Raw genomic sequence first — 14397 nt, forward strand, 5'->3', positions numbered from 1 at the left:
TAGAAAACCTATGGGATCAGCTGAGTCGCCGTGTAGAGGCTCGGAGCTCTGTACCCCAGAACCTCAATGTCCTGAGGGCCGCCCTTCAAGAAGAGTGGGATGCCATGCCTCAGCAGACAATAAGTCGACTTGTGAACAGCATGAGACGTCGTTGTCAAGCTGTAATTGATGCTCAAGGGCACATGACAAGTTATTGACACTGACATTTTTTGTTGTGGTATACCCACCACTGTTGTTGGCTTTTGTTTCAATAAATTGTTTGAGATGAGGAAATCACCAGTGTATGCTTCTACTTAAATGCCCTACTTTCATGATATAATATCACTGTAGCGTGAACGTTTTACATTTTCCATAAATTTCACCCAAAAGCCAAATATCCCTAACTTTTTGTGAGTAGTGTATATCTTAGTTCAACTCATCAGTGGAGATAATACTATTACAGATTATTCTGATAAAGCTTGTTTTGCTTGTGTCTTGTTTGTAAAGTTATTCAATCAGTTCCCCGAAAATGGTCACCAGTTGGCCCATTAGCAGCTGCCAGTTCTACTCACTTCCATTCCTGTGGTTCAGCCCTTCAGGCCTTGCTGTTCTTTCTTGATACCTTGTGTTGGAAAATCAGACTAGGGTAGGGAAAGCCCGTTTTTACATGGGATCGAACAAAGCAACCTCTCCGAGCCATGTTTGAGAACAATATTGCTTATTTTCGCCAGCATAAAGCACAATCAGTGCTCACACCCATAGTTTATTGATTGCTTAGCACATTTCTAATGAACCATAATTAATTACTCAAACCAATAAATTGGCTGACCTTCATATAATCCCAAAGAAGGGTCTGAATACTGATGCAGGCAGCTGTGGCACTGAATCTTAACTGGACTCCACACAATTCTGAAACCTTCATGACAGAAATTAAGTATTCTGGAAATGACGTGGACGAGGCCAGCTACGATGAACTTCATGTGCAGTGCTGTCCGGCCATCGAGACGTTATTATCCCAAGCTGTGTGCCACCTCAAGCCGAGTGAAGTCTCCCTTAATTCAGAGTCGGCGCTGATGTTTTTCTGTCCTTCAGAGATGACAGAACAATGCAGCGTTGTCTTTGTGCGCGCCATATTTTACCGGCGTTGTCAACTGAATCTCTCAGGCGGTTCATTTTCACTTCGGTTCCATCTGATTTATCAGATTATTCGGTCATTCCTGATTCAACCAGAGCAAATAAAAGGAATGACAATGACTTAAATGACTGGGACACAGGAAGAGATTAGGGGTGGGCGGTGTAGGGGTGGGCGGGTTAGTGTGGTAATGAGCCGCAGCTCTATTGTGATGGTAATAGTGATTCTGGCTTCCCCGCATGGAGTGTCTCAACTGCTCTTTGAAACGCCGAGCCTCCCCTTCCAATTTCCCTGCGAGTATCAATAGAGCTCATCTTATCTCTTATCTTAAGATAGCCCGAGGACTCGCTGAGCATCTCTCCTGCCTTGACAACAGCTGTTTGATGAGGATTGCAGGGGGTTCAATATCTGTTGTATTAAAATACTGAACTGATGAATTGGTGGTCAAGTCAAGTGAGGGTGAGGGGAATATTTCCATGCAGGCAGAAGCTCAAACACTGATGCAATGTTGCGTCTGGATCGGCAAGAAAACCCTTTGTGTGCGGTGAAATAGTGAAATTGTGGTATTTGAATTTCCTGGTTAGTCTTATTGCTTTAAAAGTACTCAATAATTCTAATTAATATTCTAATTAATTCTAAGTATTAATCAACTCTATGCAATATGCATGCCATAAATGCCCATTAAGTTTAAAATTAGACTTTAAAAATTATACATTATGAGTATACATCTATTCTATGTATACATATTTTATTCTATAGATATTTGCAAAAAAGTCTATAGATATATTTTAATATTTTATTTTTTATTACCTTTATAGGGTATGCAAAGGTTTTTATTGTATTCTTTGTATTTATTCATTTTGTTACATTTTGGGTTTATTTTTCCAAAAATGTGTATTTTTCTCTCCTAGTGTTGAGAGGTGTACTTTGTGTCGTCTACTTCCTGTGCAATGTCTGCACAAACTGCTGCTGTAACACAGGAATTTCCCAACGTGGATCAATAAAGTGTATTAATATTGTGACCAGCCGCATGTATCATCAAACTGCAGGCAAGAGGACCACATCCACGGTTTACACCAGCACTTTTAAGAAAGACTAGACTGCTTAGTCTCTGTTAGTCTGGTCTAGTCTAGCGAACAGCTTGAACTGATGAAGCTAGATAAGGGGCAAAATGTGTTCTAAGACATATAACTAAGTCCAGTTGGCCTGATTCAGTTTCCTTGAGATGCCTCTGACCAGGACGAATGAGAATATGCGAAGACATGATCAGGTGTGGTTATGGGTTTGTTCAGGTTAAGGATCTGTGCTGTGCCTTAAACATAAATCATTTCTCTGCTGCACAGCCACTTCACACAGCTTTGTCAAAAACCACCGGTCTTTCACTGTGGTGGTTCTCCACGCCTGCAGCTCACTGTAGCTCAATCTGGAGGTTCATGTCTCGTTTTTGAAGAAGACAAGAAGTTACTGTAAAATTTTACTGTATGGTTATGCATCTGGCCCCTGAAGGCGGATGCGTGCTGGGAATGCTGGGATGCCACAGGACAACACAGCAACAATGTCATGATAGAAAATCACCACTATCTCAGTATCATAGCAGCATTGCTCATAAACATACAGTGTGTGCATCCATCCATAAAGGCATAGCTGGCTTTGGGATCAACAAGAACGCAGATTGTGAGCCGGGCCCTCTGGTCCAACATCAGTGTCTGAGCTCACAAATGCTCTTCTGGATGAACGGGCAGAAACTCCCACAGACACTCCAACATCTGGCAGAAAGCCTCCCAGAAGAGTGGAAGCTGTTCTGCTGCAAAGGGACCAACTCCATATTAATGCCTCTGGATTTAGAATGGGAGGTCAGAGGAGCTCCTGGAGGTGTGATGTGGAGGTATTTTGTCCATGTTGTGTTCGTCAAAATCAATCAAAACTGCGGCGTGTCCGCTCTGTAGACGGTCCGGGTGCTGCACTAGCCTCGCATATGAGTTCTGTCAACGTCACATTAAGAATAACATTATAAAGCCGATTTTTGCAGCTTTTGAACCATAAATACTCACACTCGGTAGTGCACTTCAGAGGGTCCTTAGCAACACACCTGGCAAGTCTGAAGTCGATCGGATGTACGGTTGCGGAGATAGTCGTGCCACAGTCACACACACAGACCGAGATTTCTCCATTTATAGTTAGATTTTCCCATAATCTTAGAAAAACAGAGAAATTACTTCATGTTTAATTAAAGATTGATTTCCCAAAACATTCTTGGAAACAGTTAAAATAAATGCTGTCAAAAGTACTTTTAATATTTAGTCTGATCTTAGTAAGAAAAGTCTTCTCTTTGTTCAGTCAAGTCTTTGCTTGATTTGATGCGCCGATCCCCCGGGGGGTAAACTCTTCTTTTTGCCCCCCAGTTGGGGCGCAGCCTCAGTCAACTCGTGTGGCACCCCTGAAGCGAGCAGAGCTTCCTGAAAGATGCCGCGCTTTGACAGGTGTGACAGGTGTGGGATGAACTCACAAACAGCAGCTTGATGTGTTTCCCATCAAAAAGTGTGCAATTTGGTGTCAGAACAGTGGCGCCGAGACAAGAGGAAGCAGCGCCTTGGTTTATGTATATCCTCCCCTTGACCTCAAGAGTCCATAAGAAACTGCCAAGACGAGTTCATCTCAAGCTGCCAGCCATGTCATATTCCATAGTTTATTCACTGTCATGACTCATTTGCTTTGCTAATACCACTAATTTAAATTAGATGGGTTAGACAGCTACATAACTGCAGGACTTCTGCGGGTCCTGCCAGAATTTTTGCAGTATGAGTTTCTTATTCTTTGCTGTGGGCAATCAGACAAGCCTGTTGTGAGACTGCGCTGACAGAGAGTGTAATTGATGATGTTATGCATAGGATGTGCTCGTTAATATGTGACAGGGGCTGTCAAATTGCCGGTTATAGACCCAAGAGTGCGGCTTTTCTTTCCTTTTATTATTTTCTTTTATTTATTTATTTATTTTATTTTTTATTTTTTTTACTTGATATGGAAGATCCAGAAAAGGATGAATAATACATTTGAATAAGAGACTAATTTTAAGTCAATTTCACCATCAAGTGAAACATAGTTTTGCAAATTGTTCATGATTGTTTAACTACAACCAGAAAATTAAATTCCACTTGTGTTCATGGACTGTGTTGGTCATTGTCATCGCTGGGTGCCTCTGTGGGTTTCAGCACAGATAAAAGAACTGCTGAAGCCGCTATGAATAAATCACTTCATTTTGATGCTGAGGACTTAAAACATTAGTAAATAATTTAATAATTATGTACTTGGAATGGTTATAGCTAAGCTGACGCTGACTGGCAAGCCCTCTCTCGTTCTCTTCATCTCTCTCCTCATTTTAATTCTGCACGATCAGCAGCTCCACTGTTGGAGCGTTTTTGTTTTGTTTTTTTTGTTTTTTTGATGCTTATTTTCCATGTTTATAGATCATGTTGAAACTTGCAGAGGAGGATTAGCTGAGTATAGGATCTCTTCAAGATTGTTTTTCTGACATGAGTGAAATAACAACATCACGGCCCAAACAGGGAGAGAAAAAAAAAACACCCCGGCACAAAATGGGCTGGTGTGATGAACACCATGGTCAGCACTATTTATCACTTATCATTTGTCATTTATCAACAAACTGATGATTTGAAAACCAAAGAAACGCGGCTTATGTTTTGTGAAAAGGTGTTTCTGAAACACCGTGGCGGGTCTGTGCTCCAGGCAGCGGGTGATAATCGAGTTTCGCATGGTTCTGTTGGTGTCAGCCAGCTCCTCGGTGCAACACGTCCTCCAAAGCCTCAACATTTGGTGCTGAAAAGACTTCACTGCTCATTTATTTCCAGCACTTGTAGACTGTGCAGCGGACCTCTGTGCACAGGTCGCTTGAAGGTTGAGTACCATCCTTTATCCTTTATTTAGTCAGGAAGGTCCCATTGAGATACAAAATCTCTCCTTCCAGCGAGTCCTGGTCAGGGCGGCAGCACAATTACTTTCACATATCAAACAATTTCACATGATAGGAAACATACAATACATAACGAGGCATGCAGGCCATACAAGCGATAACCAAGGAAAACACAAAAAGGAGTCCACACAAAGGAGTCTGCATGTAGGTTTGTCAGCGGCACCTGAGTTTAAAAACATTTCACTCAGGGCCAGATTTACATACACGGAAGCCACCGTGCACTTTTGACCTGCGTGGAATTAATGTGGGATTTACAAAGGTGGCAGATATTTAACGCAGTCAGTGAATGCACCACTATCTACTCGCACTTTTGTGGATGGAGCAGAGTGTACGGGAATGTTTGAACACTGGAGTTTGTGCTACATGCAGCTCTGAACCAGTTTAGTAAAAAAAAAAAAAAAAAAAAAAAAAAAACTCAGTTAATTCAAGTAATTCAAGTTGAATCATTGGTTAATGAAGTGACAGTGTTCACTGATATTTTAGAAGGACGCCAGTGGTCAAAATTCAATCCTGGGTGTCTATTCCACAAAAAATAAAGATATTAAGTGAAAAAGCAAACGCATGATGGGGTTTAAAAGAGAGAGAGGGAGGGAGAGATGGCTTAAAAAGAAGGATAGAAGAGGTTGTCCTCATCAAACCACAAGCCACCAGGGCCGGTGGCGGGCCACCACGGGGAGCTTCAGCAGGCGCAGCGACTCTGTGTGTTTCAATTCACTGAGGCACCCTTAGAAATCTATTACTTTATATCACTAATATACAGAGGTGGAAGCAGCTAATTACATTTCCTCATGTTACTGTAACTGAGTAGCTTTTTTGTGCACTTTTGTGTACTCATGAGTATTTTTTGAAGTCAGTAATTTTAATTTCACTTACTTAATATTGCCCTTCACTGCATTTTAAATCAGATTCATTACAGAGAACAAATGATCAACGACAGACTGTGGGACCTTTCACAATAAAAGCTCAATCAGTAAAATGAGAGGAGCCCGCTTCTGCTTTCTTGGTTCTACGTTTTTCATTTTCAGATTTCATAATAAAAGCTGCACCATGAAAAACTGCAGCGAGGACCATTTAGACTCAACTGGCCAAACAATGTGGAATAAAAGGGGACAAAAAAGGGGCGTTGAGAGCCATGAAGACTCAACCATCACATCTCCAGAGTCTCCAGGGTCCTCACTTCAGTTGAGTGTAATGCCCCTTTAAAAGCATGCAGTGTGCAGCGTGTTCTCTCCTCCTTTTCTAACTGCATGGAAAAGATCCCAGCTAACACAGTTACTGTTTGGAAAAAGGAGCTCAGTCACTTTTACTGCCAGGACATTTGACATGAGACACTTTGGACTTTTACTGCAGGAGATTTTTACTGCACTACTTCTACTTCTACTGCAGTCACATACCAGCAGAGGAGCAGTACTTCTACTTCTACTGCAGTCAGATAGCAGCAGAGGAACAGTACTTCTACTTCTACTGCAGTCAGATAGCAGCAGAGGAACAGTACTTCTTCTTCTACTGCAGTCACATACCAGCAGAGGAACAGTACTTCTTCTTCTACTGCAGTCACATACCAGCAGAGTGACAGTCTTTCCACTAGAGGAGCAGCTTTTAGTACGCCGCTGGTGATATATCACTCTGTTACCCCGGCATGTCTCTCCTCAATCTGTCCTCTGTACTACCTCTCCTCACAAAAAGCACATGACTGCACTCTGTCTAAGAAGCTGTTTAAGATCACAAAATAACCCAGAGCTCCCACGCACACTTTTTGCAGTTCCCTTTTCCGTTGTTGTCATTGAAATTGCTGTGGAATTAAGGTTCATGTACATCACCTGTGCCAAATTTGCACCTGCTTTTTGGAAGCAGAGAAAAATTTCCACACAAAACTGGCAGTTGCAAATTGTGTGAACTTCATTAAATCCAGCACAATGTCCAATCAAGCCACCCTTATACCGGCTTAATATCCCCTGCCATTATATGCACAATCCTCCCTTAAATGCACATGCATGCTGGAGAGAAAAGCGCGGCGCGGCGGCACATGCGCCTCGGATGTCGGGCGAAAAGCGTCTCCGGGCCGCCGCAGCTGTTTGATAAATATCCGTCATGTTGCACGGGGCAGAATGTGCTGGAAGGGAGCACAAAGGGCTCAGTAAATCCGTCCCAAAGCGTCTCGTGCACAGTGCTCCCTTTATGTCCCCTCCATGCACTGCGCCTATGGTGCGCTCTCACCTTTCATTACTTATGTATGAACATCTGATAGAGCGTCTGATTTATGATCAACACGAGCTGCACAAATTGTTTTCTCGGCAGAGTGAGTCCTAGGCATCATTTATGGTCAATTTTCCATGATTTATTCAGAAAGTTCGACCGCCAAGTTTTCGAAAGGTTCGTTAAAAACTTCGCCGCACACACCATGCGTTTCTCTGTGAAAATCTTTATTTTAAAAGAGGTTTCAGCCGTCTCATCCTAGCTTTCATTTGCTTCGATTGGGAACCGAGGCGTTACAACAGCGGATCTGCAGCACGGCTCGCCATGGCCTGTAATTACAAATAATAAAGACTCATTTTCACAATAGAGATGAGTAAGACAGGCAGCTGAAGCCGTGATTTGACAGAAACGTCCTGTAATTTGTTCCTCCAGCTCGAGAAAAAGCCTCTGTGCTTGGCCTTTAGAGCTGAAATGTGTTGTGACACTGGTCTCTCACTCAGAGCACCATCTTACCTCTCGAGCAGCTGAAAATGTAAGTAGGTGTGTGTGTGTGTGTGTGTGTGTGCAGGAGGGTGAAGAGAGGAGGGAACTACAATATATTGAAGAAAGCACAGTCCCATTTTCTGTGATGTGCACTGAAAGCGGATTTTCTTATTGAACCTTTGACAAGTAAATCAAGTTGGATGAAAGACGGCTCATTGTTCCACACTGATAGATTCTGAGTTGCATCGGCCAAATAAAATAACATGTCTGGCGCGACTGTACCTATTGGAGAAATAATAAAAAAAATAATAACAATGCTAATAAAACACACCTGTCTTGTCAACAGTCTCGTCACAGGTGTCACACCGTGCATGACTGGGCCAGAGTTTCACAGAGGAAATTCATTTGGTTCGAGATATTTAAATGGACTGTTGGAAAGTTAATTGTGCATCATTACAGCCAAGCCCCCAAAGTATTAATAATAGAGGCAACATTTATAGAATGTCATAAAAAATAAAAGTACGCGCTGTCCGGGGTAGTTGGTTTCCGACCAAGGTTAAAAGGATACGGGGCGTAATGTGTGCCGAGCAGCGTTGAGCTTTAATGAGATGGACACTTAAAATCAGCTCTCGGGGCTTGCAGCCACACTTTCAAAATGTGTGAAAATAACGCTGCACGGCACGGCGGACCCTGATCGGCATTTCTGGAGTGCTGAAGGAAATCGGTTGTTTGCGATTGCCGATAACGACGTGTGTGAGAAAAATGACTCGGGAGGAAACGCTGAAAGATGCATCGCAAGAACCTGTAGCTGTAAATTGCAACGGTTCATTTTCACAAATTATTGGGAAAATAAGACGCCCAACTGGATCGCAGTTTGTTTTTTTCATCATTGGTTTATGAGAAGTTAATATTGCACTGGAAAAATAAGGAATGGAAAACATTAATGAAATCCTACTTGAGTGCTGAAAGGACAATATCTGAGGACGGCAGCTCCGTAAGATGTGGAGCTCAGTTTATGAAGCCGCAAAATCACCCAGCGCCCATAAAAGTTAAGGAAGCGTGTGTGCTTTCTTCATCTTGTTTTGTTTGTGTACGTGTGCATGTATGTGTGTGGGTGTTGTGTGCATGTGTGCATATGCATGTGCATGTGTGTGTGTGTGTGATAGTATGTGTTTGTGTTGTGTGGGTGGAGACGCATTGTTACCTGTCACGACAGCCGTTTGGTACTCATGGATGAGCAACTCAAACAGGGTCAACATAAACTAGGCAAAAAAAGTTGTGCACCGCTTTTCCAGTCTATAATTTCTCCCTTTTATTTATGACCTTTTTTTTTTTTTTTTTTTTGAGAAAATCCCCTGCAATATTTTTTCAGCTGATCATTTCTCCCATTCAACAATACCCGCTGGTGTTGTCTTTCATACCGTTAGAAAGCCTGATTAGTCCCCTTTTCATTGAGAAATAAGTTGTAAGGATTGTCAGTCGATTGGTATGACCAACATGGCTAAACATGTCCCCTCCCCCCCCTTTTTGAGGGGAGCAAAATCCCATTCAATGTCCTTTCAGTCGATCAAAATTCCCTTCATTGTTCTTCTGTTGGTAATTTAAATTGCACTCACAGGTGTACCTAACCGGCACTTAATTGACAGCATATGGCAAAATGAAAAAATGAATAAAATATTGTGCTTCCCACCTGTTTAGCTGTGTTGCCTCATCCTTACAGTTACACCCTGTTGTAACGGGGACTGGCCTTCCAACAGTATAACTCACAAATCCAACTGGTCTGATCACAGGGGAGAAATGATCCACTGAAAACACACTGAATGGGATTTTGCTGCCCTCAAAAAGCGGGGGAGTGGACATGTTTAGCCATGTTGGTCATACCAATCGATTGACAATCCTTACAACTTATTTCTCAATGAAAAGGGGACTAATCAGGCTTTCTAACGGTATAAAAGACAACACCAATTGGTATTGTTAAATGGGAGAAATGATCAACTGAAAAAATATTGCAAAAAAAAAAAATTGGTCGCTTCCCACACAATTACTGATGTCACTCATTCCAGAAATGCAGGATCATTACAAGTTGTATCTTATTGGAAAGAGGACGAATGAGGCTTTACAACGGTATAAGATACAACACTACTGGTAATAAATAAAGGGGAGAAATTATCGACTGAAAAGGCGGTGCAGAACTTTTTTTGCCTAGTTTATAAAACTGGATTGCTTGATGAAATGGTTTTGATCAGACCTTTGCTACACCCAATTAAAAAAAATCAGATATTTTAAAAAAATGACTTCATAATGGCACTCCAAGCTTTCTCCAAGCGTGCAGTTTCTCCATTAGGAAAAAAAAAATCCATCAAAGAGGATTTTTTTTTTTAGGTGAACTCGTCAGATTATTATAGTGAAAACCTAAAAGAAAACAGCGCTGCTTTGTGTGATGTGCGGCCGTGCTCGCACCGCTTCACAGTCACAGATCAGCAGGCAGCCACATGACACCCTGAGAGATGGATTTTCATTTGTGTGATTTTGCATTTAACCAAAAAAAAAAGCAAGCAAGAGCACAATGAAAACAGGAGAATGTGCCTTTATTTTCAAGCCCTCAGTATGACAGCGCTCGGCGAATAACACATCATGACATATGTGGCGCAGAGTATCACATTTTGCATAATGCACTGTGACATATAAGCTGGAGTGGATCTCATTTTCACTCTGAATATGTCCCGGGGCCAAACCGCGTCACATTTGGTGACAGCTGTCATTTCTGCGTGTCGCCGGCGCGGCCCTTCTTTGGAGGTGAGAGGAGGTGCAAGTGTCTGGAATTGATACTTGGCCAATTTTGCCTCACCGAATCACAAAACAGCTGCCATTCCAGCCCATTAACTCTGCCGAGTGTGTGTGTGTGTGTGTGTGTGTGAGTGTGTGTGTGTAGAAGTGAGACTGAATGAGGCATGGAGGAGACAAAGGCCCACATGTATTTGGGAAATTGGAAGTGTGTGACTTGAGTGTGTCCAGTTTCTGCTTGCCAAATTATAGTAATGCAGACCTTAACCATGACTCAGCATTTCTGAAATATTCTTCTTGAGCTAAAAATGAAGACCTGTGGAAGCAAATCTATTTTCATAACCGAGTGCACTGTAATATTTTAAAAACATAATCCGGTCCACTTCACTGTAGAGGGCTGTGAATTTCATGATAAGTGACATATTTAAAATTTCTTTGAAATTGCCCCCAAATCACATCAACATTTACCTCAAAACTAAGAGCAGCTGTAAGTTTTATTTTCTCCTTTTATGGAGCTAGGCTAACGACTCCCATAGACTTTAAGTCTTTATGCTAAGCTAACATGAAATGGTACCCGTAGGAACTGAACCAGTGGACGTACAGAGGTGAAAATGGTGTCTAACATCTTGTCTCAGGCTGGGTGAGTCAGAAAAAGAGTATTTTTGTTGGAGTATTCCTTTAAGATTTCAGAGATTCCATGACCAGCGGCGACCCTGAATTCATTTTTATGATCTAATGGATTTGAAATATTCATCTCAAATGAGTTTGGTGACACAGTAAAAGTCAAACTTTTGGTTTTCAGTCATCTTTGAGGTAAATGTTGATGTACACTGGAGGTAATTCCAAAAATTCAAATATGCTATTTTCTAATTATTACGTACTAACCAAGAAATCCACCGCCCACTAAATGAAGTGTTACCCACTATCCTCATGTCCCCAGCTCTAGAGGACAGATTTCCTACAGCGTCACAAATCAGACTCAAGTTCTGTGACACCATACGATGTAAAAAAATAAATAAATAAAAAAAAAATAAAAAATGTGTTACATGCCATGAAAATGACATACGTTAGATCATACAACCACATGGCATGACATTTTCACACATAGATAGATAGATAGATAGATAGATAGATAGATAGATAGATACTTTATTCATCCCACAGGAAATTTGCAGTTTTTCAGCAGTATCCACAGATTACAGATTAAATAAATCAATAAAAAAAGATAAAAAAAAAAAAATAAATAAAGAATAAGATCTAAGTACAACAGAATAAGATCTGAGTACAACAGAATAAGATCTAAGTACAACCCAGTGTGCAAAAAGCAATGTGCAAAAAAATTTAGAAGAAATATACAGTATACACATGAAGCGTTAATACGTCGGTAATGTGACCATGTGATTTCATATAAACACATGAAATTGTGTAAGCACGTGAAAACATGCATGCATCATTCTTAATTAAACGTGTTGCATGTCCTCTTAACGTTGTGCGTCTCCATCACGTGCCTCCTCGCTCCGTCGCCGTCTTTAAAACATTCAGCTTCCGGGTGCGACGCTGCTGGTGCACGGCGAGCGTGCACGAGGCCGGGCTCACAGCTGCTTCGCCTGGCTTCCACATACGATCACATGTTGTCACAAAACACATGTTGTCACATTCAGGTCATGTTAACCGTCGTGGGTGATGTGCGCTTACCATGTGAAATCATGTGAAGTCACGCATGGTTCCACATGTGACACACACACACACACACACACACACACTGGAGCTCACACACTGGGTCATGTGGACAGCTCACCTGTGTGTGAACATGAATTTAAAACAATTCATGTGTTTTCTTTATTTCCTGCGAGGGATGATAGCACTTTTCCGTGCTTAGAGTTGAATAAATATTAATTGGTCTCGCTCGAGTTCTGCCGGACGAGTTTTTTTTTTTTTTTTTTTTTTTTGAGAGTGGTTGAAGAATAGACCCTCAATTACAGGTAATTAGGTCATTGATAAACTCATTAACAGTTGTAAATGCGTTCTTAAGTCAGTGCAAATGGGGGCTGACGAATCGCAACTGGGTGCTATGATGAAGTTGCGTCTAATTACATTTGTCTGCGCAGATAAAAAACACAATTGGTACCAGCTTAGTTATGGAACAATGGCACTAATTTCCTCTCATTATCCAATGGCATGGGATCACCTGTGGCTTTTCCTCAGCCCTCAGACTCATTCCAAGCCCCACGCTCCACAGTTCCCTCAGCACGTTTTTTTTTTTTTTTTTTTTTTTTTTTTACACTCTATTTATTGCTTTAGCCCAGTATTTCCCCGGGGCTCGAGTAAACATCCACATTACCATTTTTAAAGGACTGAGAGCGTTTCAGCCTCCTCGAGCGTCTCCCAGTTTGTCAGGCAGCCCGCGAAGGCTGAGAGGGAGCTGCTGAGAATCACGCTCCTCCCTAAAATTTGCAGCTCCGGCTTCACATTTTGCTCCGATGAATCCATTCCAGCACGGCGCGTTTTACAAGCGCGGCTCGTCGTCCTCACAGGGCCACGTGGCGCCGCGCCGCTGAGATGCGATAAACCGATAACACGGATTTCCAAGCAAATTTGGCGTATATGTAACAGGCATTTATTGGAGGGTATGCTGTACGAAATGTCAGGGCTGTACCAGAGTGTTTGCCTGCCATACACAGTAAACAGCACACACACACACACACACACACACACACACACACACAGAGTAAATGGGAAAATAAGGGAGCATTCAGTAAAGCACACAGTCACTCAGTAAATTGAATGGCTTCACTTATTTCTTCCCTTTTTGCTTTTTGTTGTTTCGTTTCAGAACAAGAGCCTGAAAAATAAACTACTGTCGGGCAACAAACTTTGCGACGCCTATGCAGAGGAGGTAAGGCTTGTCAATCACTACATTGTGGAAAATGAATGTTAATTTATTTGCATAGTTCTGTCACAGCTCCAGCTATTTAAATCTTTGTCTGACATGAAACTGGAGAGAGGGATTGTCTTTGACTTGCTGTGAGGTATAAATGTCTTAAAATTGTAATTATGATTTGGCATGTCAGTGATTTGTCACTTAATATTGAGTATCTGCCGATGCCGAACTCAAATCCTCTCTATTTTTCTTTTCTTTTCAACATTTCACTTTGACCCAGAGTACATATGGCTGATTTAAAATGAAGCAGTGCATCATATTTGCATTCAGTGCTTCATTATATTTACATACACGAGCTCACTTACATGCACTCTCCGCCCTTTGTGGAGCTGAGCTCTTACAACAAGCAGCTAAACAGCGATGAAATGCCTTTTCATAGCTCACATTATGTTCATTTTTTTTTTTTTTCAAATCTGAGCCCGGCAAAGAAATAAATAATACATAATAAGGCAATAAATAATATCATAAAGTAAATAAAGAAATATGAAGATAAGTAAAGAAATAAATGAACACAGGAATGTGAATTCCTGTTATATTTTACCTGTAAGAGTTTGTTTTTTTCATGTGCACATTTATGTATTTTTAAAATGCACCAAATTTAAAAAAAAAAAAAAAAAAATCCATAAAAATACTTTTATGTATTTTTAAATTTTGTGCCTTTTAATTTATTTATCCAGTCATTTATTTATTTATGTGTTATTTATTTGGGCTTTAGTGTTGGGTCTCCATTTAAAACAACTGCTTTTTAGATGCATCGCTCCTGTAGAGCTGAAAAGAGTAAAACCACGCAAAGGCAAAAATAATGTTCTGTCTTCAGTGATCTTTGACATTGTCGCTATTCTCAAAAAAATGAAATACCTTTCCATCAGACCACCCAACCGAAAGCAGCTCTGT

The 14397-nt window shown here is 41.3% G+C and overlaps 1 protein-coding gene across 2 annotated transcripts in view; it reads left to right on the forward strand.

The window, feature by feature from the left end:
* luzp2 (leucine zipper protein 2) overlaps positions 1–14397 on the forward strand; it is a 190525-nt gene that overhangs the window by 118628 nt on the left and 57500 nt on the right. For both annotated transcript variants that reach the window (XM_030076543.1, XM_030076552.1), the window contains exon 6: positions 13396–13458. In XM_030076543.1, the coding sequence (XP_029932403.1) occupies positions 13396–13458 (63 nt within the window). The remainder of the gene's footprint in view (positions 1–13395; positions 13459–14397) is intronic.

Source organism: Myripristis murdjan, chromosome 3 (genome assembly GCF_902150065.1).
Source record: "Myripristis murdjan chromosome 3, fMyrMur1.1, whole genome shotgun sequence".
Classification (NCBI taxonomy): Eukaryota; Metazoa; Chordata; class Actinopteri; order Holocentriformes; family Holocentridae; genus Myripristis; species Myripristis murdjan.